Source organism: Eumetopias jubatus, unplaced genomic scaffold (genome assembly GCF_037043125.1).
Source record: "Eumetopias jubatus isolate StellerSeaLion01/CBP00866 unplaced genomic scaffold, mEumJub1_p1.0 scaffold_10, whole genome shotgun sequence".
Classification (NCBI taxonomy): Eukaryota; Metazoa; Chordata; class Mammalia; order Carnivora; family Otariidae; genus Eumetopias; species Eumetopias jubatus.
In genome coordinates, this window is record NW_028274816.1 from 106854223 (window position 1) to 106877489 (window position 23267).

General features: G+C 49.8%; 1 protein-coding gene and 1 long non-coding RNA gene across 3 annotated transcripts in view; both read right to left on the bottom strand.

Moving 5' to 3' along the window:
* Positions 1–23267, bottom strand: part of FAM117A (family with sequence similarity 117 member A) — a 43374-nt gene that overhangs the window by 9547 nt on the left and 10560 nt on the right. The window contains exons 1-2 of one of the 2 annotated variants that reach the window (XM_028093665.2): positions 11429–11581; positions 9024–9193 (exon numbers count right to left, since the gene is read on the bottom strand). In XM_028093665.2, coding sequence (XP_027949466.1) covers positions 9024–9193; positions 11429–11504 — 246 coding nt within the window. In that variant the 5' untranslated portion in view covers positions 11505–11581. Of the gene's footprint in view, positions 1–9023; positions 9194–11428; positions 11582–23267 lie in introns of those variants that run through there. The other variant, XM_028093664.2, reaches the window with a different exon arrangement.
* Positions 5–9016, bottom strand: LOC148163464 (uncharacterized). The gene is made up of 3 exons (XR_015769351.1): positions 8756–9016; positions 3710–4037; positions 5–1869 (listed from the first exon to the last, which is right to left on the bottom strand). It is a non-coding gene; the product is annotated as an uncharacterized LOC148163464 (long non-coding RNA).

The following is a 23267-nucleotide window of genomic DNA, read 5'->3' on the forward strand; positions in this document are numbered from 1 at the left end:
GCAGGGGGAGAAACCCCGTGAGACAGAGCAGCTTCTCGGCAGGCCCCGGGGAAGCAGCCACTTCGTGGACCGAGGTGGTGGCTCTTTGAAGGCGTCTGTCGTCTAGGTCATCAACCTCCTGAACACTGCCTGCCTCTTTTATTCTTTGAGGCTCTCCGCCTGCACCGCCACTCTCCCGATCCACGTCCTCCAGGAAGCCTTCCCCGATGAGCCAACAAGGGCAACCTTCTCTTTACTCTCTTGTGACTTTTACACAGGGATTCTGGCCCCAGCTATTTCAGGTGCCCCCCATGGGACAAGTCCTGCCCCTCCCTCTCCCAACCAGCTCCAGAAGAACACGGGCTCGGGGGACCCCTGGCATCCTCGATTCGTGGACCCTTTATGGGTCCGGCACAAGTTCAGGTTCCTGGGAGCATCGTGAAAAACAAGTTACTAGACAGGACTCCATTAAGCAATCATTATTATTTGGTAAAACAGGAAAAATGTCAGTAGAGGTCCCCCGTCCTCCATCTTCGACCAAAGCAGGAGACTTCCGTGTAGCACAGTGTCTCGAGCTGGTTTCATGATTTTTCCTTGCACACAGACTTGAAGTCCTCCTGAACAGACATGGGAGGGGACATTCTCAGGAAGGAGGAAGCCAGAATTCTGAACTCAGCCCTGACTCTGACCCTTCCTGGCTTTATCACAGCTCCTTCTCCAGGGCCCTGTGCTGCCCTTTGTGAAAACAGACCTCTCAGTCGGCCATATGCCCCCGCCTCCTCCCCACTCCCCAGCTGCATAGAAGGCCAAGGGCCCAAGATTGAGGCAGGGGGAGTTGCAGACCCACTTCCTGGGCCCCAACCTGAGGGAGGAAGCTGTTGGCTTAAGCATGAGGCAGAGGATGACTAGATCACTTCCCACCACCAACACCCCCTACTTCCATTCCAAGGGAGGGGCCCAAGGAGGAATGCTCCAGGGGAACCAGCTCTGACTTCTCTACATGAGCTGCCAAACCATGAGGGCCTGGGAACCATCTCCTCCAACAGATCTGCTGACCTCCCCCGAGAGGCTGTTGCAAACAGAAAAGGGGGGGGATAAGAGGGGGGGAAGAAGAACCCCAACCACTCACCACCCAACAGCTGTGAAGAAGAATGGGGGGGGGGCAGATTACCCTGTGTGAGCGCTGTATGGAGGGGCCACAGGGGACCGAGTCTCCCTGGCTCTTCCTTCTCCCAGCTGCTGACCAAGGACCTTTCCCGGGCCATGCGACACAGCCAGGGTGAGACGGCTGCCCCACCCTCCTTCCCTGACAGCGCCTCAAAGAAGACGGGCCAGGGCTCCAGTCTCCATACCCCTGTCCTTCAGGAAGAGGGCAGGCAGCGCATCCTCCAGGCCGCAGCCCAAGCCCTCAAGGTAAAGCTGCCTGTGACAGCGTACGGCAACCAAGCGGCTGGCTGGTCGACTTCCAAATGCCTGCGTCTCCCCACACTGGGGTGCCGGCAGCCAGAGCCTGACGACAGCTGCGGCACATACTGCGAAGTGAGGAGGAGGGCCCCCTCTCCCAGAGCCCCCTCAGCCCAGCACACACACAAACGCGCCTCCAGTCCCAGGGCCTCAAAGCCAACCCTCCAGATCATTAGCTCTGCTCACCCAAGTGGAGCTTCATGCAAGCCTGCTGTCCCTGGAAGGTGGCTGAGGCCACAGGGGAGGGATGGTGAAGGCTAAGCTGGTGATGCCCATTTCCCTTCCACCAGGAAGGTACCGCACTCACAACAGCCCCATCCAGGCTGTCGGCTGCTCTGTTAACATCTCTTGCAGACTCTTCAACTGCCTCCTTCCTTCTGAGATGTGTGAGAGGGTGGAAGGAGAAACGTGGGCTGGCAGCGGAGGCTAGAAAAGATGTGAAAATTCACGCCAAGAGAAAGGGGAACCCTCCTTCACTGTTGGTGGGAATGCAAGCTGGTGCAACCACTCTGGAAAACAGTATGGAGGTTCCTGAAACAGTTGAAAATAGAGCTACCATACGATCCAGCAACTGCACTACTGGGTATTTACCACAAAGATACAAATGTAGGGATCCGAAGGGGTACGTGCACCCCAATGTTTATAGCAGCAATGTCCACAATAGCCAAACTGTGGAAAGAGCCAAGATGTCCATCAACAGATGAATGGCTAAAGAAGATGTGGTATATATACACAATGGAATATTATGCTGCCATCAAAAGGAATGAGATCTTGCCATTTCCAACGACGTGGATAGAACTGGAGGGTGTTGTGCTGAGTGAAATAAGTCAATCAGAGAAAGACATGTATCATATGACCTCACTGATACGAGGAATTCTTAATCTCAGGAAACAAACTGAGGGTTGCTGGAGTGGTGGGGGGTGGGAGGGATGGGGTGGCTGGGTGATAGACACTGGGGAGGGTATGTGCTATGGTGAGCGCTGTGAATTGTGCAAGACTGTTGAATCACAGATCTGTACTTCTGAAACAAATAATGCAATATATGTTAAGAAAAAAAAGAAGAAGAACATAGCAGGAGGGGAAGAATGAAGGGGAGTAAGTCGGAGGGGGAGAGGAACTATGAGAGACGATGGGACTCTGAAAAACAAACTGAGGGTTCTAGAGGGGAGGGGGGTGGGGGATGGGTTAGCCTGGTGATGGGTATTAAAGAGGGCACATTCTGCGTAGAGCACTGGGTGTTATGCACGAACAATGAATCATGGAACACTACATCAAAAACTAATGATGTAATGTATGGTGATTAACATAACAATAAAAAATTAAAAAAACAACAACAACAAAGAAAATTCACGCCAAACTGGGATCATGTCTCTCGGTCCATCTTGCCTCACCTCTCTGCTCAGCCACATCTTCCAGCCACCGCTGCTGCCTCAGTATAAACCATGCTACTAAGGCCATTGTTCTGCCTCAGCACTCGGCCAGCCCCTGGTCACAGATGTCGCCATCCTACCTTCCATCCCACGGGCCCTCTGTACCGGGCCCTCATCGCATCCAGGCAAACCTAGCTCTGCCTCCTTTCTCCCCTTACCCTGGACCCCAAGCCTGGCCTCTCCATCTCAGAGGGCCTGCCCTACCAACTCTTCCTAGCCTTGCCCGCAGGGAGCCCTTCTAACTTGTCTACCTCTGTTAGAGGTAGGTTGCTGCCTGCTCCTTGGCCCCACGTCTCCTCTGTACAAATGGGCTCCGAGTATCCATCATCCACACGCTCAGCGTAGAGTTACTGAATACACACTGTGTGTCAGGTACCGTTCCGGGGCTGGCAACACAGCAATGCACAAAACAACAAAAATCCTTGTTCCCCTTGAGTTTATGTTCTAGTTGGGGACATAGTTGAAACAGTGATAAGTACTAAGAGAAAAACACAGCAACAAAAGGAGATAGGAATGCTGGGCAGGGGAACATGATTTTAAATGTCAGGGACATCCTCAATGAAAGAGTAACATCTGAATGAAAACGTGAAGGGGATGTGGGAGTGAGCCATGTGGGTATCTGAGGTAACAGTGATCCAGACAGAGGGAAGAGCAAGCGCAAAGGCCCCGAGGCAGGAGCGAGCCTGGTTTGTTTGAGAATGATAAGGAGGCCAGTGTGGCTGCAGCAGAGTGAGCAAGAGGCAAAGCAGTAGGTGAGGAGGTCAGTAGGTGTGAGAGCCTGAAAAATGGCCCTACAAAGATACCAGGTCCCGATCCCTGGAACCTATAAGTGTTACCTTATATGGTAAAGTTTTTGCAGATGTGATTAAGTTATGCATCTTGAGATGGGAAGATTATCCTGGGTTGTCCAGACAAATTGGGCCATTACAAGTGTCCTTATAAGAGAGACAGAGGGCAATCAGACACACACGGAGAAAGATAAGGGGATGTGACCACAAAGGCAGACACTGGAGTGATGTGGCCACAAGCCAAGGAACGCTGGCAGCCACAGAAGCTGGAAGATGCAAGGAATGGATCTCTCAGCGAGTCTCCAGAGAGCGTGCAGCCCTGCCAACACCTTGATCTTGGCCCAGTGAAACAGAATTTGACTTCTGGCCTCCAGACCTGTGAGAGAATAAGGTTTTATTGTTTTAAGCCATGAAGTTTGAGGTCATTTGTCACAACAGCCCCGGGCACCTAACACAGTAGGTCATCCTGTGTGTGAAGCCGTGTCCATGCTGGCTTTGAGCATCTCTAAGGCAGGCTCATGCACGGGTGTGGGCTTTGGCCCCTCCGACTCAATGGGGCATGTCAAGAGTGGGGACCGTGCCCTGTTCCCTAGTTCCAGTGCATCTGGGTAGACGGGCCGCTTAGCCTCTGGGTCTCACCACAGAGGTCTGAGCCAAGGTCTCCCTGGGGCACAGAAAGGTCACAGCTAAGGAAGGCTCCCCTTCAAAGAGTGCCCCTTTATGGCACAACAAGGGTCAAGCCATGCGGCAGGACGGCAATGGAAGGAGTCGCTCTATATGATCCTTTGGAAGCGGAGTGGAGCTCGAGCTTTGGTCAGCAGATCAAAACATTGTATTCATCAAGGGGATTCATGCGCTGGAACAGATTTATTTTAACACCTTGGCCCAAGGGGAGCAGCTGAGAGAGAAGCAGGACCATGTACTAGCCATGAGTGACATCAGCCACCTGTGCAGATGATGCTCGAATTATGCAAAACTGGATGTGGGTCAAACCCAGGAAGCCTTGCCTGGGCTTCTGAGCTCCCAGGGCCACATGTGGAAGGACAACTGCGTGTGGGGGTGGAGGACAGCTTTCCAAAGAAGAGCCCGAAAGAACAAGAAGGCAGGGGTGGTATGGAGCCAAAAACCCTCCAAACTAGAACCTGTTTCTCTGACCCCAACCCAACTCAGTTTCTACCTGGACTCCCAGGCAAGGGTCCCAGCCCTGCTGTCTCCAGGGATCTTGGTGGAACCAGTTAGGCCCTGGGAACACAGCCCCATATACCTATGCGGGGACCAAGAACAGTGTGGTGCCTGGCCTGGTACAGATGCTCGGTAACTACGTGTGGAACATGACATTCGGCAGGGAATCAGCCCCTGGGGGACTCTGGCGAAACACAGGCAGGAAAAGGCTCTCCAAGGGTGGTCCGCTGGCCCGTGCCAGGAACTCCGGCTGGAGGTGGCCAAGGCCACCGTCCCTGGCCCTCCAGTGACTACGTAACCCTCAGATTTTCCATCATGGACCCATTTTCAAATATTCTGTGCTGCTGTCAAACCATATGCTGACCAACTGGTCCTGCTTGCCAGTTTGGAAAACAGGCGCCATGCCCAGGCCCCCACACCCAGAAAGCAAGCCTGTGATGGGCAGACTTGATCATGTGTCATCACTAAACGCCGAGGCACTGGCTTGGGAAAAAGAGTAACGAAAGGAAAGAACACACAGTAGGGAAAAGTCACAAAGGGAAATCTTCCTCAACAAGGAAGGCCGCCTCTGCCTCTGGTCTACGAGACACTCTTGGAGATTTGTCAAGGACTTCAGCTATTTTTTCCTCCATCGGATAAATCAAGCCTAAAGAAGAAAGTCCATGCTAGAGGCTTCCGCACCTCCCCTGGAGAGTGTGGAGGAAGCAGGGCTGGGATGAGCAGCACAGGGGGCCGGGCAGAGTGGGAACCCAGGGTCCTGTCTGTCTGCAGGATGAGACCAGCAGGGGAACTGTGCTCAAACAGTCATTCCAGCTGTGGTGAGACCACTTCCTCCCTACAGAAGAGTGCACAGAGACACGAGGGCTTTGCACAGCAAGACGGGAGATGGAGACGGTACCCCGCCCTGGCCCGCCACTAGCAGGGCCAGCCCAGAGCACTTGGTGGCCAGCGTGGGTTTACCAGCTGACCTGGGGACAGGGCGGTCCAGAGAGGGGAAAACGTATTCAGATTGGCTTGCAGAATCCTGACAAAGTCCTCCAAGACACAAAGAACCTCCTCCCGATGATGGGGACTCCATCCAGGAGCCTTGCTAGTCCTCCCTGGCTGGCCGCTCTGTGCCCCACTCCCGCTGCACCCAATCTCTTCCTTGGGCTCACCAAGCTTCTCAGTGGGAGACCTGGGCAGCTCTCTCCCATTGCTCCTCCTGGCTGAGAACATGCAGAATTTCACAGGACACCGAATTCCCCACATAAGACTCAGCCACCTCTCTTCCTCCCCTGCCCCAAATAACTTGGTAGCCATCTTGCAAGGAAGACTCGAGAATGCAGCACGCTTGGCTATCTAAATGGCAGGTGCTCTGTGTCTGCGGCCCAGGTCAGAAACTTGCTTGGAACGGGCAGGGTTCTTGTTTCCTCTAGGAGGTTCAGCCCAACTATGGTGCTGCCCTCACTACAAGGCATGTCCCCAGGAACGCCGGGGCTGACATGGGCTCCAAACACCACACTCGAGCTGCTGGCTCTGGGGTGGGGGGTGGGAAGGCAAACAGGAGGGCAGAAGTGAGGGCCTGCCTGCCAGACACAGTAGAAGTGCTACACTGGTGTGTCTGGAAGAGAAGGGGCAGGAAGCAGGGGTAGGGCTCAGAGAAATGAGGGAAAGGTGCTGGCCTCAATCTATTTTTTTAACAACATAAAAGCTTTCAAGGACTTTGGTAAATCCTGCCTCCCCACCTTCCCTCTACCCTTGTCCATGCCCCTTGTATATAGCCCGTTCTGGGGATATGCCCGTGCTCTGGAGAGAAGGAACACCAATCACTTAGAGAGAGGTCAGCAGAGCCTCAGGTCTTCCTGGTGTAATGCCAGTGTTGAAGGAGGTAGTTTGTGTCAGGCCCGGGGGGGCTTGAACAGGAATTTGACTAGAGCCCAAAATCTAGAAGCAGAAAATTCCCAGAAGACCAGGACTGAAAGATGGGCAGAGCGCATATTTTGGTTTGGATGCCTACGTTGATCAGAATTCTCCTACCTCTTGACTCCAGCCACAATATTGACAGGTTGCTAAGAGTTCCTCGAGGGCTGGAGCCCATCCCGGGAAAAGAGGAAAGCTGCACAGCTTGGCCTTGCCAGACCCACGGAGGCGCATCGCTGACCTCTGTCTTGCCGTGGCAAGAAGCCCAGACTTGTTATATAAAAGATCTGGCCTGCAGCTGGAGCCCGAGCAAAAACACATAGCCTAGAGCCCAGGCCTCTAAATCCCGCCAGGGAACATCTGAGGCCAACCTTCCCTTGAGTTGACAAAGAGAACACTCTCCAAGGAGTGGGGTAGAGGCTTCCTAGAAGGTTGGTGGCCGGAAGTGGCAGAGATGGGGAGAGGTGGGAAGCCCGCACCTTACAAAGGGGGATGCACTCACGAGCTTGCACACCAGAAGCAGCCTCGGGTCCTGTCCTCCGGGAAGCCCTACTTGACTAGATACATTATTTGGATTAAACACTCCTCTCCAAAGAGAAGGGGGTGTGTACTCCAGGCCTATGAGGGCAAAGCAGAAGCCATCTTACTCAGCCTTTCCCAAGGATGCAGGGAACAGCAGTGCCTGGGGCTCCAAGGAAGCAGGCCCCTGCCATCCACCACTGGAGTCTGTTCTCCCTTCACTTTCTGTTTGTAGATCTAAAGAGGGCCACTGATCTCAGCTGCAGCAAATTCTTGTTGGTTCAAGGTGGGGCATTCCCATGAGAATTCCTGTCCTCTAAACCATGCCAAACATTTGGCCCCATCTCATCCCTTGGCTGTCTGTTCACTGGCCTTCATGGAACTGGCATCCAGACTCACAGAGGCCAAATCTTGTTCTCATTTCCTTATCCTTCATTCCAACATGCCGAGAACAGTACGGGGCATTCAGATGTTCACTAGCAACATTTGAAAATGGATCTCACTAAAAAAAATAAATAAAAGAAAGGGACCAACGGGACATGCACAAAAGAGGAGGTAGGGGACGTGAGTGCACGGAACACTTTCACGCTTGGCTGTCACCCCACCTGCAAAGCAAGAAGAGCGGGCACACGCTCCCGGCTTGCAAAGGAAGAGCCGACTTGCCCAGGACCCTCCAGGATTCAGGGCCACTTCTGAGCCCCTGTTCTTCCCACCCTGTTTCCTCTTTCCTGAGTACAACTCATGTGTTCTGAAGTCAGACACGCATGGGTTTAAACGGTATCAAAAGAGAAAAGACTGGACTCTGAACAACTGCTAAGAATGCTGAAGTCCTGAATCAGATTAAGATATATCTTCGTATGGGGGCGCCTGGGTGGCTCAGTCGGTTGAGTGTCTGACTCTTGATTTTGGCTCAGGTCGTGATCTCAGGGTCGTGAGATCAAGCCCCGAGTTGGGCTCCATGCTCAGCCGGGAGTCTGCTTGGCATTCTCTCTCTCCCTCTGCCCTTCCCCACCCCTGCAGGCACACTCTCTCCCTCTCCCTCTCAAATAAATAAATAAATCTAAAAAAGAGAGAGAGAAAATTTTACATAGGAGACGACTCCTTGCTCCGGTGAACACTATCTTATTCAAAACTCCGGGAAGCCCGGAGTTTGGGTGGATGATCTGCAGAGATTCCTTCCAAGTTTAGGATTCTTATTGAAAAGACTGCCAGGAAGAAAAATACTGACAGAGAGGACCTGGGCTCCAAAGGACTCGAACGGGCCCAGTGGACTCCCATGGGCTGCTGGCTAGGGCTTGAGTCTTCATTATCTGAGAGCTTTCCACTCTTATTGCTCCAGCGGGATCTACCCAGGCTCAACACACTTTTTGGGCCTCTCTCCCAGTTGTCTGGGGAATACAAACTCTGTTGAATGTTGGCTTGCTTAATTTTAGAAAGGTAAATCTCATTTTTGAAAACCTAGAAGAGATTCCAAAGTCAACTCTTGCTTACCCACACACGAAGACTCAAAGCCAGACTAGAAAACCCAGATTGACTTCTCTCTTCCACCAGCCAGGTGGAATGCAAACTCGTTTTCGCCTAAGTTTACAGAGAAAACCAAGCTGGTAAATATCAGATGCGGAAAAGCCATATGGTGAAGATATACAGCCAAAACCCAGGCCAGATCATTTCAGTGACTGAGAGTTGTTAAGTAGACCAAAGGTCTCCTCAGCCAGCCCCCACCCCCCATCCTTATCCCCTTAGGAGAGCACGTCATTACCTGGGTGGCTTTGTCATTGGTACAGCAGGTGAAGGCCCCATCGGCATCTCGTGGCCACTGGCCCAGAAGGTAGGAGCTGAGGATGGTGTCCAGGGAGAATGTACGCCGGACCTGGGGTGGCTGAGGCCTACACACTGACTTTTCTGGGGCCACGGAGCATGGGACGCTGGCTGGAAGAGAGCACAGCCCGCATACCTTGGCATCAGCATGGAGGAAGGAGGCGAGCTAACCAACCTCCTGTCTCCTAGGAAATCCTCACCTGATGGCCACGTCTTCACTTGTACCCACCTCCCTCCTAAAAGATTCTTTGAAGCGGCCCATAAAAGCCAATACAGTCTGACCAGAGCTTTTCCGACTTAACCAGCTGGCCTTTATCACTGGAAACAATTTATACCATTTTACTTTAGACAAGGGGTTATTTTGTAAATGTCTTCTATCTTTTTCCTGTTCCTAGTGGACTATGAGCCCTGAACTCCTAAGTCTCGGATTGAGTTCCCGAGAGCAGGACTGTTTCCCATCATTAACGAGGGAACTCTAAGAGGCCCCAAACCAATCTTTCAACCCTTGCTCTGCCTCTCTCCAGCACCCACTGCAGGGCTCCTAAGCACTGCACAAATTCAACCCAATTAACTGAAGGACTCTTCATACTTCCTTCATGACTGGTTAGCTCAGGGAACCTAGGTGACTGAGACAAAGAGAACAACAGAACTCCTTTCAACCCTCCGGGATGGAGGAATCCAGCTCAGGAAAATCAGTCTTTTGGTTCCCTCCTCTGTCTCCCCTCTTCTGGCTAAATGGGACAAAAATAAAGCAATTATAAATCCAACTATTTAATTTTTACCTTGGTTAAAGCTTTTCGGGAGAAGGTAAAAATTGAGACTGTTGATAAAACGTAAGGGTTCTGGAATCATCTGTAAGTTTCAATCATCTATCTGGGTTGACCCTGCTTTCCACGGCCACATTCAAAACATTCTACTATCTTAAGATCTGTAAAACCTCTTTCCTTTAAACAGAGCAAAACATTTTCACATCTGTAGTAATCCCTTGATGATTCATGTGTGCCTCTAGCACAGCAAAAGGAACTGGGGATCGTAGGTATAAATAAACTTGAAGAGCTTTATATTAAAAAGACACCAACAGGTTGGCAGTTCCTCAAAAAAAAATCAAACATAAAATTACCATACAATCCAGCCATTGCGCTTCTAGGTAAATATACAAAAGAACTGAAAGCAGGGTCTTGCGCACTCCTGTTCATGGCAGCGCTATTCACAACAACCGAAAGGCAGAAGCACCAAATGTCCATCAACAGATGAATGGATAAACCAAATGTGGCGTATACATGCGATGGATCATTAGTCTCAAAGGGGGATGAAATTCTGATACATTCTACAATACAACGAAACTTCAAAACATTATACTAAGTGAAATAAAACAGACATAAAAGGACAAATATTATATGATTCCACTTCTGTGAGGCAAACTCATAGGGACAGAAAGCAGAATAGAGGTTACCAGGGACTTAGGGGGTGAAGGGAATGGGGAGTTATTATTTATGGGCACAGAGTTTCTGCTTGGCATGATGACAATGTTCTAGAAATGGATGGTGGGGATGGTTGCACAGTATCGTGAATGTACTTAATGCCACTGAATTATGAACTTAAAATGGTTAAATGGTAAAATTTATGTTAAGCATTTACCATGATAGAAAAGGAGATACTAGTTAACACTGTATATTCTCCAAATTCGTTTATGTATTTACACACATTTTGACACAGTAGTAATCAATGTGAAATATACATTATGTTCTGCTTTGTTCTACCCATTTCATATACCCATTTCCAGGTATCAACAATCTACATATTTGTCATTTCCAATGACTACATAATATCCCATTAGGTTGGTATACAGTTGTCCGCTTGAGGGGTCTCCCTGCTCACAATCTAGATATCACAAATGTTACTGCAGGGATAACTTTCAGTCTGTTTTTATCTAATTCCTGGCATATTTCTGAGTCCTCTCCCTCAGCTAGCATATGTGTTCATTTAAAACAAAAGAAAATGACACATCGCAAAAGTAGTAAGCGTGAATTGCAGAAAAGTCAGGAAATACCTAAACAAAAAGAAAAACCTCAAATCTCAATATCCAGAGATAATCACTGCAATACTATGAGAGAGAGATCCTTGTCAGCCTGACTGCTCTGTGTAGGTTTTAAAATAAAAAATGGGACCATACCACACAAATTGTTTTGCAATATGCTTTCACCTTATACCATAAACACTCTTCCAAATAATATATATTGACCTACAAGATATCCTTTTAAAAGACCTTAACATTTCTGTTAAAACTCTTCAAAGGCTCGTTTTCGAAGACAGTAGCCAAAGGCCTCATGTTCTGGTCCCACTTACCTTTCCTGTACATTTCACTCCTCTTCAACGTCTCTATGTCCCGGACAAGCTGTACTATGAAGCATTTCCCACCCATATCCTGTGCCTTCCCTCCTCTGAGGTTTTGCACAGGGGCCCAGAGTTGAAATCTGCCCTATGCATTGGGGCCAGCCTAACTGCCTGTACACCCACAAAGCCGTCTGGATTCCCTGGAAGGATTTTCTGATTTTCCCCAGCTCTTTGTACTCTTCTAATACTTAGAATCCTCTCTCTTGGATTATGGGTATTTTAACTCCTAGATAATAAACAACGTGCGGCCAAGGACTGTCTCTAATTTATCTTTGTACCCCACACAGTGCCGAGAACATAGGGCTGGTGTTTGGCAGATGCTTAAGTATTCATATAAAATCAAAAAACCGTTACTACAAGGGAACACCTGCTCTAATTAGATCATGGATTCGAAGTTTGTCTGCCTTGCACATCCATGCTCAACCCGCCCCCCACGAGTAAAGCCCCTAGGGCTGCCTGTCTCTACCTTTCTCTGGCTCAGGAAGGCCTGGCCTCTCTCTTCTCCTTCCTGTGCCTTGTCACCCAGTAAAGTCAGTGATAGGCACGCTGGGTTCAAGCTCCAACTTCACCTCCCACACTAGCATGTCAACCACTCTTTCTCCTGTCCTGGGTTTAAGATCAAGAGGTGGCAATCCAGATATTTTGGGGAGGTTTTGACGCATGCTGGCAGGCAGGTCAGACACAACACTGCTGCCCTGTGGGCCTCTGAAACCGTCTGGGAGAGCCTAGGGAGGAGGCGGGCGGCAGCCCCAGAAAGCAAGTTTATGGGAACACATGACAGAGCGGCAGAGAGGCAGGTGGGAAGCCAAGGAGCAAGAGGCTGGCATAAAGGCCAGAACACGGTGGTCCTGACAGCTGCTTCAGCAGCGAGGAGGAGGGATCTCTGGGAACAGCCAGGCCCAGCCCTCCGCAGAAACTGCAGCAAAAGCCTCCTGGAGATTTTTCTCTTACTGAGACCACGAGAGCTCTCCAGTATTTATATAGAACTTTTAAGGTTCACCCCATCTGCACAGTCCTTTCATATGGGTCTTCACTCTCCCATCAGCCCCAAAAGGAGCTTGGGGGGGTTGTAAGGGAACCGAGGCCCAGAGAGGGCCAGTCTCTGACTGGACTCAGTTGCCCACGAGGTCCGAGGTGGTCCTACGCCTAAACCCAAGCCTCCTTCCTCTTCAGTCACCCCACGCGGGCTCCTGGCCTTGGCCCTTCCACATCAGGAACACTCTCTGAGGTTGCAGGGGACACCTGCCTAGACACCTGCAGGAAGGACTGTCTTTTTAGCTCCTTTTCGGGGAAGGGAGTCTTTTGATGGCAGGCATTGCCCAGGTGTCTGTACTGACTTTCTGTTTTTCGGGTTGGTTGAGTTTTGAAGTCTTTGAAACCTTGGGATTCTACTATCTCCCAGGGACAATTTAAACCACACCCATTTGGTATCAGTTCACATTACCCCTCATATCCCACCCCACTCATGAGCTACAGTAGGAATCCAATCTCAAGGGCAGTCATCAGAGGTGGGACCGTACTCCCAGTACTCCTAGGGTGAAGGAGGACCCAGAATCCCGGAATTCGCGGTGAGAATCCAACCACCCACTTTGGTCAACTCTACATGCTTTCTGGCTACCTTTGACCAAAGCGATTCACAAAGACTCTGAGGGCGTCATGGGTCCTGACTTGCTCTTCCATATACAAAAAAAAGTAACACAATAAAAATAAATTAATTAATTTTTTAAAAAAGGAAGAAAACAAGACGGGAGCAGGAAATAGGAATGGAGAGAAACTGAGCACCCCAATCCAGGACCAGTGGCCCCTGATGCCCTCCTCTCTGCCAGACCTGCAAGGATCTCACTGCATCCAAGTCAAGCTGGAGGCCTTGCCTCAGTTTCTTTTCCCTCAAGGAGGCAGCCGGGCCTCAGCCTTATTTCTAGGGTGACCACATCCTCCTGCTGATACAGCTCCTACCAGTCACAAGGTGACAGAACCACCTTCTGTCTCAGAGACCTCAGCAAGTCCCCACTTCCCCTCCCCAGCCCCCAATTCTTGGCATGTCCTGACACCTCTGAAGAGAATTAAAATGCCAGGTTTCCTTCATGCCCAGAAAATGAGGGTACTTTTTGAAAAACTAGATTTTGATAGGAAATGAAAACTTAGCACTTATTTCAGAAACCTCGCCCTAAGTGGTTTGGTGAGCACCTGCTAACATGGGCGCCAAAACCGATGAAGGGCTAACCCGATGTGTCAAGTTCCCCCCAAGTGCAAGCTAGAATCAAACAGCGAGGGGCATCAGGCTGGAGCAGTGTGGCCCCCGAATATGCATCCTCCAAGGGGCAACAGGCTGGAGCAGTGTGGCCCCCGAATATCCACAAGACGCTCAGATGTGAGGGACCCACTTCTTACCAAGGCTCTACCTTCCTCCTGATGGGACTGCAGCCAACAACACCCAACCTCCCTGGACCTGCCCTCCCATTTGGCAAGCGGAAGCTCAATCCCAGCCTACAGTTACTTCCAACTGATGCCTTTAAGAAAAGAAGGGGAGATGCAAAACTGCTTTTAAGTCTTCACTAAGCAGATTAGGTTGAACCACTTCATGTCACTTAAACCATCCCTCCTCCACAATTCTTTAGGATAGAAGGTGGGGTAAAGGGGGCGCCTGGGTGGCTCAGTCGTTAAGCGTCTGCCTTCCGCTCAGGTCATGATCCCAGGGTCCTGGGATGGAGCCCCACATCCGGCTCCCTGCTCAGCGGGAAGCCGGCTTCTCCCTCTCCCACTCCCCCTGCTTGTGTTCCCTCTCTCGCTATCTCTCTCTCTGTCAAATAAATAAATAAAATCTTAAAAAAAAAAAAAAGGTGGGGTAAAGGAGCCTAGAAAAGGATTCAGCCCAGAAAAGACGCACAGAAAGAGTTCCAGCCACACTGTCCTTTGGGAAGGTGTACTTCTTTAGCGTCAAAGCTTTGACCGGTGACAGCCTAACCCAACACGGACGCTGCCTTGAGGAAACGGTGGAGAGGCGGCTTACATGTGCCTGTGCTGCCCAGGGGGCCCTAGCTCAGCTGGGAACGTCCCAGAAGAAATCTCACAAGCGAGTGTAGTTGAAATGGGACCTCCTGGGCTTCTCCCTCATGGATATCCCGGAAAGATCTGGGGATTGGGTTCCGCCCTGCCATTGTGTGATTATGGTCAACGAAGAAGCGTTGAGAAGTCACAACGGTTGCTTGTGGTTGGAAGCTGAACTGGTTTCATTTCTGGAAAGTACCCCTCTCAGATTTGGGAAACAGGGGGAGGGCAAGAGGACAATCAGCTCCCCTATCTGAGAAGGGACGCCCAGATCATGACGGGCCGTGACAAAGCAGCAGGCAGCCGGGGCACCGGCTGGGTGCCTGCAGGAGGGTGGAGTGTCCTGTTTACAGCGCTGTGGGGTATTATCGGCCCATCGCATGCAGCAGCCTCCACAGCCCAACCACCTGGCGAAGTACCCTGGCACGGGGCCAGGCCATTTCACCATGCAGCTGAGTAGTGGCGGATGCTTGGGTTCTTGGGCAACAGCAAATGGAAAAAACAAAACAAAACAGCACACACCGGAGATAAGAAGCCTTAGGTGCTATCTTCCAGAGCCACTCGGTTCTGTTTCCCAACTGCTGCATTTGTATGGCTGTGGGGACAGGAGCTCTGAGGGCAGAGGGCCGGCGGTCGGGTGTCTGTGCGTTGGGGGAGGAGTTCCAAGAGCAGAAAGCAAAGAGCAGACAAAACACTGGACCGAGAGCGGCCAAGAGGGGCCTGGCGTACCACCATGGACCGACTGATTCCTCTGATGAGCAGATTCTGAGCGCCCAGGCCGAGCCAACCTATAAGCACTGGTGACACAGGAGGAGCACCCGAAGCTGCTGACGGGGGTGAAGTGTGCAAGGCCACGGTAATCCCTAGGGGCCAGGCTACCAGACACAACTCCCGGGGATCCCCCCAGCTAATGCCACTTCGGAAGGCCCACCAAACCGTCTCTGCGGCTCCCTCCTCTCCCCGGTTCAGGCCTGACCACCGCGGCAAACCCTCACCCCAGGAACCCAGAGGAGGATGACAACAGTCAGAAGAAGCGCAGGACGGGGGTCAGGGGAAGGCAGCAGATGATGCAGGAAGTGCGGCTTTCGGGGCTGCCTTTCTCAGCTTGGCCAGAGATAGAGTGTACGGTGGAAGTTTGGCAGCTTACAAGGAGAAAGCAGCCGCTGGCCAAAGGGTCCCAGCTGGGCATCTGGGGGGTGGGGGGGGCGGACGTCACTCACGTTACCACCTTTGAAGCAATGTAGAAGCCTGGGAAATGAGACAAGGCTACTCTCCCCCACCCTCCATTAACACGAGGCCCAGTGATCCCAAAATACCCAAGAAGGACTGCAGAAGGCAGAAAGACAGCCGATGAGATCATACGTGTGGCCCAAACTCAACAACTGGCTAGTCTAACAAGTGAGCTACGAGTCAGTCACTTTCTCACGTTGTTGGGCTTTGAAGCGTTATTAGCACTAGTCCCCTGCCTCTCCTCTTAAATAGAGCTCCCAGTACCAGCAGCTGTAACTATACTGGAGGAAATAAGAAAATGCACATGAGCAAAAACTGAGAAGTTAAAACTGCATGTCCCCGGCCCAGAGATCGCCTCCTGTCCACATCCTTCCTGATCTCTCCCCATGCACGCATGTATGCACATCTCTTTAATAAAATGAGATCCTATGATACGTTGTTTTTCTGCAATCTGCTTGTTTCCGTCACTGATCTTCCTTCAGAAAGAGGAGCAGGCAGGGGCGGGGCAGTCTAGGAAGCTGCGGCCGGGCACAAGGCTGGCCATCAAGGGAGCAGGCCCTGCCCTGTCCCGCCCGCCCCCCACCCCCAGCTATGATGCAGCACTTCTGCTGGGGGCCAGGCGGGAGGGGGATATGTTAATCTGGAGAGAAGCCAAGTAAACCAGGGAATCAGAATTTCTAAACATTTCCCCAATAACAGAATGGCAGTAAGGAGGGGAAGTTCCTTCCAGCAGCTTGATAGGGATTCTTTTTCCATTTCAGTCTCTGTGTCGGGATTAAACACTGTAGGCGGTCTTCTGAGCAACCTGTGGTCCGGTGCCGCTGAGCTGCTTAACTCAGGGACGTGTGGGTTTGGGAGGGAAGTTGTGGTCAAACTGAAATCCCCAATGTGACCATACAAGAGTCAGAAGCCCTCCTTGGAAAGCCCAAGGAGACCCCATCCATCCCAGCTAGGAAAATTACACCTGGGGCTTTAAACTCAACACCAAGCAGAGAGCTCACTTCAGCCACAACAGGGAGAAAAAGCTACAGAAACTAGAGTTAAAAAGAAAGAAGGAAAGAAGAGGAACGTTACATTTCCCGGACCAAGGAGGCTTATCTAAAGAGACAAGAGTGATGATAGTTGTATACGCATGTAAAACTACTCAGCCAGCCTCTCAATTAATTGCTAATTCCACGGTTAAGTGTGCATCTCACGTGAAAGCATTTCTGGCCCTGTGTCTGACTTCCCAGCACGCAGACCACATCTATGGGAAGCCGGAGAGAAGGGCCAGAAGAAACCCATCTAGAGAGGTCACTGTGCAGAAAACAATAAAGAATATGCTCTTTGCATCAGCGAGGGAAAAGGGTTATCCCAAGTGTGTGTGCGCGGACGTGTGTGTGTATAAAGAGTAGACAACAGTTATTTAGACGGTTGTTCAATTCTCAAGAAGCTGCAGTTAGAAGAAAAGGAAGTGGTGTGAACTTTTCACCTTTTATCTGAATTCTCTGAAGAGTTCTGTAGGATTTCAACATCCTTAAAACAAAACAAAATACTAGCAGTTAGTGATTGGAGCATGCTTTCCTTTGGGAGCCACTTGGCCTCTGCAAGAATAGCATAAATAGCACATAGCCTAGCCCTCTCCGTCTTAAAAAAAAAAAAAAACAAAACAAAACATAAAAAAACCCACCCATGGTTATTTGGGAGCGACGAATCTCTGGGTGGCCTATAAACTCAGAGGACAGGCATAAACCCTTCAGTATCTCCACTTCTCACAACAGTCTGATTCCTATCAAGTCAAGAAGAAATCACAACATCCAGTCAGCTCTCAGGTAGTCTTGTAAGATAAGTGAGGGGGAGGAAGAACCAGAGATCAAGGAGGTTCATCTACAATAAACCCCGTGAGAGGACATGTGTGATTGAAACTCGCTGATTCCTGCTCTGAAGGTGTGCACCCTATACTCGCATGAACTCATCCATGGAAGAGGATGCAGAACTTCCAAGGGGTCACAGGTGGGGGCCTGTGATGCACCCTCAAGTAAAGAGGTGAACTGATTTCTCCAGGGCCACAGAGCAAACGGAGATGCAGATCTTTGTTCCCCAGAAGACTTGTGAGAATAGAATCCCCACCCCTGTGTTCCACTGTCAGACTCAATCATCATGACCACCTGGCTGCTTTGGTTCAGGAACTAGTTCACGGGTTGGAAGAGTTCTAGTCCTTTCCCTTGCTAGGAATCAGGGTGCTCATTCCTGGGTCTCAGGGAACACTGTTTTACCCACTGGGCATCTTGGATGGGTCAAGGGGGAGAAGAAAACAATTAAAGAATGAGATTCCTTTTTTAGTGAGGAGAGTGGAAACTGTGTGAAAGGAAGAAAAGGAAATGAGAACAGAATTACAGCTAACTCCCAAATAGTCAAAATAATTTCTGCTTTGTGAACCAACTAGGACTTATTTTTAGCTCCATCCAGCCTGCCTTCCCCTGACCTGAAGCAAACTGCTAGAAGCAATATATGTGTAAGCAACTATTACTCAATTACCAATACCAAGTCACACAACATACCTAGTCTTTGACAGAATTTGATTGACCCTGTTTTGTTGCCTTCCCCCCAACCTAAGATTTCAAAACCCAAAAGAAAAAAATTTTTATTCCTCTTTTGAACTTCTCATGTCCATAAATGCTAATTCAGAACTAGCCTTATGCAACCCCAAAGTAATCTCTTAGGAAGAGTCATCAGTGGGTGCCAAACCACTGGAAGAAACATTGTAGGGAACAGAATTTTTAAATAATGCCAAAGTATCACCCCATAAACCACTTATTAAAAGAATAATGTAGTTTTACAGTGGGAAGTCTGGTGGTCACCACCTCAAGTGATCAAGTTTAGCCTTTACTAGTAAAGGACACTCTGACCTAATATACCTCCTAAAGTGATATAAAATACACAGCTTCACCCACGAAATGTTCTTGCTAGAAATGTTTTACCAGAATCAAATCAGGCCCCAGACCTAACTTTCCACTTGCAGGAAATACAGGGGATAGAGGAGCAAGTTAAATGTCACCATGAAAAAACACCCAGAAAAATCCAGAATGTGGGACAGCTAGAAGGCAGAACTGGTCCATGCTGATTTGCAAAGTCATTAAAAACCAAAAACACGAGTGGAAGGGGAATTCTAGATAAACTTTTTAAAAAGACGTAACTGGGGCACCTGGGTGGCTGAGCTGGTTAAGCGTCTGCCTTCGGTTCAGGTCATGATCTCAGGGTCCTGGGATTGAGCCCCGCATCGGGCTCCCTGCTCAGTGGGGAGTCTGCTTCTGCCTCTCCCGCTGCCACTCCCCCTGCTTGTGCTCTCTCGCTCTCTCAAATAAGTAAATAAAATCTTTAAAAAAAATAAATAAATAAGAAAATATAACCAAACGAGAGTCTTTACTGGATTCTGGCTCAAAGACAAAAACAAGGGGCACCTGGCTGTCTCAGTCAGTAGAGCATGTGACTCCTGATCTCAGAGTTGTAAGCCCCAGCCCCATATTGGGTGTTGAGATTGCTTTAAAAAAAATAAAAATCTTAAAAAAAAAAAGAGCAATCAGAGGGGAAATTTGAAAAGGGACTGGATACTAGATGATATGGGATTATAGATAATTTCTTCAGGGTAATAATGATATTGTGATTATGTAGAAGAATGGTCTTATTCTCAGGAGATACCATTGTGGTTAAGGGCAAAAAGTGTCATGATATCTGTCATTTATTTTCAAACAGTTCAAAACAAATAAACAAAACACACATACAGATGCACATATAAGTCTAGACACACACATATGTAACACCCAGAAGGAGAGAAGAGAAATTTGACAGCTGTAGGCAAAAAGCTATCGATGAGTCTATGTGAAAGATAAATGGGTATGCATTGTGCTTATAACTTTTCTGTAGGTTTGAAATTCTTCCAAAATAAAGTTGTGAGAGAAAAAAAAAAGCACTGGCTTAATTTGGGAAGACGGAAATTCAATTCACTACTCAGCAAGGATCTAAACCCTTTAGCGTTTCAATCTTGGCAGGGTTGTAGCCAAATTCAATTGGGTCACTGCTCTGGACTTCTAATTTGGGGAAAAGGAAGGTGGGCAGGAAGAAACGAAACAGTGAATGAAGCTTAAACTGAGGCAAGGAATTGAAAGATGTAAATCAGGACAAGGTAGAATAAAGATACCAAATGAAGGAGGTGATGTTAAATTAAGAAAGGTCACATCATCCCGGGAGCAAGACCAAGACTGTGGGCAGAATGAAAGGGCTCCTACAGGTCCAGAAACACAGCTGGAACTGGACAGAACCTTGGCTATGCCCAGGAAAGTTAGCACTGGGCGTTCATTGGCCATTATTGCTCTGCCACAGGAATGCAGAAACCAGTGAGATCTCACAGAAGATGGGTAAACATGGCTGACAGGAAGGTAGGTAGGTCCCAGGGAACGGTGAAAGGACGTAGAATCTATCAGTCTTCTGTGTGGATGCAAAAATGAAGGGAAGGAAACAGACTTTAGTTAGAATAGGAGAGAGTCTAGCTAGATAAAAGGAAGACCTTGCTGATCACAATCAGGTGAGGAAGACTATGTAGAGTCTGCCCCTGAACAGCTCTGGGGAGAGAGAATGACACGTCCCCCAATGTCTCATTAGTTCCCCCGCCCCACTGCCCCCGGCCCCCGGAAGACAGGGAAGTGCCGCAGAGGAGTCTGAGCCTCCTCTAGTTCTAGAATTCCCCAACTCTTATTGAAGGGTAAATAAGAGACGGCCACTGACCGATTCAGCTAAATGGAAAGCTCAGGGCCCATGCTAATATCTAGGGCAAAATAAGTTCAGTGGGAAGGTGGTGTAGGCACAAATTCAAAAGGAAATTTGCCTTACCTAGGCTGATCAGACAGCTGTGCCATGGGCTCCCAGACCAAGCAGGAGGGTATAAACAGCGCTCAATTTACCTGTGGCTAGCCACAGGCAGAATGGCTGATCACATGACTGGGCAAGCAGACATGAGAGCTCAGAGGGCAGGTCTGCTCACCGGCTACACCTCACTAAGTTGGAACCTGTCAGGTCATCCGCTCTTAACACTGACTCAGGTTCATTTTGCTTGGGGCTGAGGGGTGGGGAGGGGGGCTCATAAGTAGCAATTGCTCAATTATTCAGGACCAGGAAGTTATGGTCACAGGATCTGCTTTGCCTTCAGGGTCTAAAATCCTATTAGGGTCACTCTGCCCAGGCGTGACCGCTTTGCCAAGCTGTGTGGACCATGCTGTCCCACTTGCAGAAAGCCTTCTCTGGTTACCTCCATCTCCTTCTGCAAGTTCTACTGTGTCCCCGGCTGCAAAGGGGAGACACCCAAGAGTCCGCTACATCCCACCTAGTGGTTCCCTACCTGGCCTCTGACATCCTGGACCTGAGCCAGCCTGACCTCAAATCCCAGGCAAATTCCCAGGCCGTCGTCCTAGCAGTGGAAAAACCTCAAAGCGTGCCGGGCAACCTTCCAGGGCAGCCCCTTTGCTGTAGCCCCTGGTCTTGCCAGTTGTTCCGAGATTCAAAGGTGATGCAGTGCCTCCAGGATAAACCTCTTCTGAAAAGCAAAATCAGATGGCCCCTCCAGAAACAGCCTTGAAAGGTATGACATTGGGAAGGTTTTTCCTATCATCAGTGTATGCCCGAGACCACTGAGGACTTCAGTGCAGAAGGACACTTGTCAGGTCACCTCTCTCCATGTCCTTCCGGAGGTAGAGGTGGACAGGACAACACACATCACTGGAGGGTAAGTTATACCCCCTCCGCAAAGTACACGAAGGGCTTTGTGTCTGCTCTTAAATCAAGGGCTTAACAGTACTAGTCTCTTCTTTTACAAGTCAGACAAAGAAAAGGCTTAGCCTCCTGAAACAAAGGAGAATTTGATCCAGGGAAACAGTGGGAGGAGGTTCATTACCATGACATCCTATCTATACGTCTAAGTAGCAGAATGCCGCTGCTGCCATGCCGTCTAAGTAGACTGCTTTGGCCATTTGCACACCTCCATGCTGCACACGACCCACCAGGAATCAGGGGGGCAGCCTTTCCTCATCCTCCTGCACCTTGTTCTGCCCCTGGATGTCATCCACCCGGCACTTCTGTTGGGGTAGGACAGAGCCAGGAAGAACCAGAGAATTGTGGCAATAGCCTATATAACATGATAACTGCCTAAAGACAAGCAATCTAAGTATATATAAGCTGGGGTAATAATATAGTAAGTGCTCACAGGTCTCTTTTCACATAACTGGCTGGAGCCCCTGGGAAAAAAAAACCCTTTGAAGCCAACTTAACCACAATCTCATGGCTCTAGGGTGGCTGCCCGGGAGGCAATGCAGATAAAGGACACATGCTAAAATGAAAGATTTTCAAAAACTGTTCTGTTAAGAAGCAGAGTAAGACTCATTCACTCAACCCTAATTCTGGAAGCTGGGGGGAAATACCAGTAAGTGAAACTGTCAGGAACGATTCAAGTGCCTTCCAGGAGCACAGAGAGATGTAGGACGTGTGGTTTGGTGTTAGAGCAAAGGGGCCAGGAAACAAACAGCAGTGTCTGAAGCTCTCCCTCAACCAGCTGAGCAGGATGATCAGATCCCTCCCCGGGCCCTGTGCTTAGCAGTTTTCCCCGACTGACGAGTCCTCCCTCCGTGTACACAGTTGTAACTCTCGTCCACTTGGTAAGACGTGTCACACGGAACCACAAGAACATCCTCCCTTGGGCTCCTGTCCCTCCACGAGCAGACTGGTGCACAGCCGAGAAAGCTGTCTGGCCTGGGCCCACCCTCTAGCCTTGCTCTCTATGCCGAACCTGACTGCTTTTTGCCTGTCCATCTCTGACATAAAAACTCGAACTAGAATTACTCCGTGGCTCTGGCACAAGAGGCTTCTGATCTCATGCTCTTTAAGAAATGTAGAGAGTTGAGTGAAGAGCAGAGTAAAAGTGTTCCTTAGAATAGGGAAGCAGCTGTCCCGAGAAGGTACCTGGACATCCTGAGTGTGCTTGGCGTGCTTCGGCAGACTGCTGCACGCCGGCTGACCCCTGCTGGGTCAGTGCGGGGCCTGCACGAGGCGCAGGCACACCCCAGCAGGTCCCCCGATCGTTCCTGGCATCTGATGCCCCCCTGGTCCAGCTCAGGGAGTCAGGGCAAGCCGCAGTCTAGGCTCCTGAGGGGCGGCCTACCACAATGGTCAGTCCCTGGGCCCAAATCCTGCCTCAGCCCCAGTGTGCTATGTGAACTCAGGTCACTTGACTTCTCTGGGCTTCAGTTTTGCTGTCTGTTAAACGGGGAGAATAAGAGATGTTGTAAGAGGAAGAGAAGAGAACTTCCACTCTCAAGAATTCCTGGTTCCGTCAAATTAGTCTAGCATGTACTCATTTTTTAAACTTTTTATTTGGAAGTAATTTCAAATGTCCAGATACGAGAACAAGAGCAGGACATATAACCTTGACCCAGATTTGCCTTTGGGCAAACATTTGTCCCACCTGCTTTGTCATTTGCTTTCCTTCACG